At 37.5% G+C, this 4,602-nt stretch overlaps 1 protein-coding gene across 1 annotated transcript; it reads left to right on the top strand.

Annotated features, from left to right (window-relative positions):
- The first annotated feature begins 1,130 nt into the window (after window positions 1-1,130).
- LOC111010508 (E3 ubiquitin-protein ligase RMA3) lies at window positions 1,131-3,923 on the top strand. The gene is made up of 2 exons (XM_022283967.2): window positions 1,131-1,283; window positions 2,948-3,923. The coding sequence occupies exon 2, from the start codon at window positions 2,962-2,964 to the stop codon at window positions 3,745-3,747; it is 786 nt and encodes a 261-aa protein (XP_022139659.1). The 5' UTR covers window positions 1,131-1,283; window positions 2,948-2,961; the 3' UTR covers window positions 3,748-3,923.
- Window positions 3,924-4,602: the final 679 nt, after the last annotated feature.

Genomic DNA, 4,602 nt, shown 5'->3' on the forward strand with positions numbered 1-4,602 from the left:
TGTGTTGAAACGAGAATGGTCAACATATGAGGTGGGCCCTCCACACGTTGAGAATATGAGCATTGTTCAAGGTATGAAGGTGAATCCTTTTTTTTTCTAAAAAATGCTAAACTTAATAATTCAGTTAAAAGAGAGGTGATATGTTCGACGAGTTTTTGCCTAGACATTTATAAAATAATGCTGCTCTAAAATAACATTTCAATGCATTGAAATGACGAGTTTTCGCATAGACACTTATAAAATAATGTTGCTCTAAGTGTTGCTCTAAAATAAAATTTCTAATGCATTAAAATAAAATCTACCACTACAATAAAATAATCGTCCAATATGACTGGAATAATTGAAATTCATTGTCGCAATTGAAGAAATTTTTTTTGAGAAAGTCTAGGGAGTAGAACTTTAGACAAGAAGTTAGAGGAACCACACCTCAAACCTCAGTGTGACCTCGGCACCAACGACCAAAATCGAGTAGAGCTGTTCATATATAAACAAACCGCTCTCAAGTCCTCCCATTATCAAGTGGACTCCAATTTGTTGGCAGTATAAATAAGGAACCAGCCTCTGTACAGAGGTATGCATGTTTTTTATTGCTCATCTTAAGAACATCTCGGATCTCACTAACTTGAGCGTAAGAACTTGTTTCTTCCTCCAGGTATTTTGTTTACTTCAACACTTATCTAACCACCAGTCATGGACGTTTAATTTTTACCTAGCAACATATTACATAATTACATACCTCTAAAATGTTAAAACATTGTGTATAAAATCCACACATTCCCAAAAAAAAAAAACCATTAACTAATTTGAAGATATAAAATTGACAAAGAGTGCAAATTCTCAAAATTGTCTAAGATAACCCTTATTATAAGGGGGGTAACGGGTAAGTTTGTTGGGCTTTCGCACGTGCCTTCCTTACACGTGCCACTAGAACCGCTTTCTTCGCGCATATTGTTTCTTAGTACGACCGGTCCGAGTCTTTAAAAAATCAGTTTAATTTGAAAAAAAAAAAGAAAAAAAGGAGAAAAAAAAGCTGAATAAAGTTAAACGAAACCGGACGCGCCGACACGGTCGTGAAAACCTACAATCGGCGACGCGGTCCCGGTTTCGTGAATTTCACGCGCGGCTTCCCTCCATCTATAAAAATCTCTTTCTCCCCACTCTCTCTCTCTCTCTCTCAACTCTGCGATTTCTCTCTCTCGTCAACATTTCCTGATTTTTTCTCTCTTCGATTCGATTTCCGTCGCAGATTTCCGGACGCAATCCTTCGGGTTTTTTGTTTAACGGTAAGCGTTTCATGTTTCTAATATTCAAATCTTACCTTCGGTTTGTTAGAATTGTTCGGGAAATATGTGAACGAAATTTGGGGTTTGTTTGAAATTGAATGCTCCTTTCTTTCTCGTTAAGAAAACGAATGTTGGATCTCAATCCATGCGTTCATGGGCGTCGGGCGAATTTGTTCGGCTTCGATTTTAACTGCTTTTTCCTTTTTCTCTGTATGTGATTCTCGATCTCGGGCGATGATGGATTATTAGAAGTTTTGATGGGAAAACGTGTTGTGTAGGTTTTTGTTTCTGAGCTGCGTGATATTGTGGAGAAATATAAATTTTAGGTTTGTGGCGTTTGGTTTTCTAATTTTGTGTTTTTTTTTTCGTCTCAAGATTTTCAACTTCGAAGTTTCGAGATGATTTGGGATTTTGATATGATTTCTAGAAGTCCGGTCCTGCCCCCCACTCGCCCACGTTTATCTCGTTGGGCTAAATGAGTCCATATATTGGGACATTGATATGGATGTTTAATGTTTTATTCTTATTTGGGAATTTGCATTTGTTTTGCTCTGAAATTTGTTTGCTAGCTCATGTGGTTCGCATCGTTTTGGCAAAAATCTGTTCATCTTTGTGGTGTATGTGTTTTTGCCTCCTTCCTTAAAGAGGTTGTTCTAAGCCACGGTTGTGGTTTGTGACAGCCAAGCTTTGAATGGTCTGAATATCCTTGCATCTACTATTATTTCTTGAGATTTTTTCCAGAAAAAGTTTCCAAATGTTGCCACAAGTAAATGGTTTCTTACCTTGATGTCTTTGACATTGATCTCTGGTCTTGAGGCTATAGATCCGCTTTTGAATCTTTGATACCTGTGTCTTCTATTCTTTTTCACAATCCTTTGGTGGTAACTCTTTCCGATACATTTACTTGTGTTGGTTGTGGGCAGAACAGTGCTTGAATTTTGCATAGAATTGTATAACGATATGTTTTTTTTATCTCGTCTTTAGTTCTTAGTTTTTAATAACTATGCTTGCTTCCTTACAGTATTTTTGGTACGTTCATCACCCTTTTAGTTTTTAAAATGTTCATTTCAGTTTCTTTGGTATGTTCTTCACCATTTTTAGTTTTCAAAATGTGGCGTAGATTTTGAGAACTTTCTGAAAAGTAGATAGAAAAAAAATGAAGAAATACATAGGTGGCGAGCGTAGTGTTTTAAAAAATAGAAACAAAAATAGGACAGTTATCATACCAGGGTTGGTAGTATAAATGTTTCAATACCTTTTACCACTTCTTGATTGTTGAATATTTGATTTCATTTGGACTCTAGCTCATTAAAGTGCCATTTATCCTCTGTATTTAAATTCCCTGGTTAAGAATCCATCATTTGATTCTCTTTCCCTTTGCAATTTGCATCATGAAAGCAATTTCTTAGCTTTTTTTGAAGCTCTTCTACCTCGGAAGCTTAGTTTCTCTCTCTTATCTTACTTTAATGGAAAACGCAAGGTGCAAGAGACAATTTTAAGGAATTTATTGTTTTTACCACTTAGCATAGCATTGTTATTTATGAGCCCAAATTGGTATCTGTCTCTAATATCTTTCCATCTTTAATTGTGGCCGGCTGATTTTGTTCACTGATTTATTCATTTTTCAATGATCTCATTGCCCCGATTTATTATTTCTTTGACAGAACGTACTTCTGCTATGGAACAAACCTACACCACGCCCGAGGCATACTTTGAGTCTGAACAAGATGTGTCTCTCAAACAAAACTGGAAATCCATCTCATCACAGCCAACAGTCTCAGACGATGCGCACGGTTGCTTCGATTGCAACATTTGCTTAGACTCGGCAGCGGAGCCTGTCGTCACCCTCTGTGGTCACCTCTACTGCTGGCCATGCATTTACAAGTGGCTTAACGTACAAATCTCCAGCAATGAACCTGAGAACGTGCAGAACTGCCCCGTTTGTAAGGCTAGCATCACCCCCTCCTCTTTAGTTCCCCTCTATGGCCGTGGCAAGTCGAACACGGATTCTGAATCCAAGAAGTCTCACTTGGGTGTGGCTGTGCCTCGAAGGCCACCGCCATCTGCAACTAACACACTGCACAATTCCAATGCAACCTCTGCATTGCATCCAAGCCAGGACCTCCATCCAAATTACACCCGCTCACCCTCGCACCCGATCTATCACCAACAATACTTCCCCCAGGCCTATGGTGACATTGCGACATACACACCGTCTTATCTGGGTAATGCCGTGATAACAAGTCTGTTAAACCCAACGATTGGGATGTTTGGAGAAACGGTTTTCACGAGAATTTTCGGTAGCGTGGATTCGAACTTGTTGCCATACCCGCCTTACAACAACTCCATCCCAGGAAATGGAAGTAGCAGAATGAGAAGGCAGGAAATGCAGCTTGATAAGTCTCTTAATAGAGTTTCAATCTTTCTATTTTGCTGCTTTATTATCTGCCTTTTGTTGTTTTGAACTTGGCAATCGAGTTGTATGTATGGAGAACCACATGATATAAAGATCAAGCTCTAGTAAATTTTGCTGGATGATTTTACTGTGACAGTCGTCTACATATATGTACATAATGTTTTTTTTTCTTCCGGGAGAAATTATGTACATAATGTTAGCTAATATCACTCATTATTTTGTAATTTCGTCTGGTGTATGTGTGGATTGCCATTTCTTCCCCAGTGAATTAAGAATTGAGAAGTTCGAATGAGGAAGAGTTATATAAATTTGAGTGAATATTTGGCTTTAAAAGGATAATTATTTTAAAAAAATTTGTAAAAAGGATGATTTTGGAAGTCTAATTATAATGCACTTGAAAAGTTTCACTTTAACTATAACATTTTAAAGTCGTCAGTAAAGAATTGTTCATGAAGTTATCAACAATGTCTTCATTTTCGTTCAATCGTCTTAGTTCATGAGGTTATTAACAATATCTTCATTTACGCGATTGTCTTTTCCTTAAAATAAGAATAGACCACATAAAGATTATACCTGAAGGGATAAGCTTATCAAGGGCGGTGAGACTCCGTTTATCAGGGGTAGCATAGCTGCTTGATCGACGAGACTTTGTTACTCGAGATCCACCATATGTTGGGGTTGAGAGTCGGGTGATGGGTGGACTATCTACACGGTTCAAGCAAGAAATAAAACGTTGTTTTCTACGGTGGACTCACCACGAAGACTATTTATTATTATGAACCTCAAATTTTGTTTATAACCTGAGAGGGAGACAGACAGATTTTTGTTTTTTGATCGTGGGAGGAAAAAGTAAAGAAAATTAATATTTAGTATTCCTTTTTTCAAATTCTAAACATCTAAGAT

This window comes from Momordica charantia (genome assembly GCF_013281855.1).
Source record: "Momordica charantia cultivar OHB3-1 chromosome 11 unlocalized genomic scaffold, Mcharantia_2.0 BLBB01000011.1, whole genome shotgun sequence".
Lineage (NCBI taxonomy): Eukaryota > Viridiplantae > Streptophyta > Magnoliopsida > Cucurbitales > Cucurbitaceae > Momordica > Momordica charantia.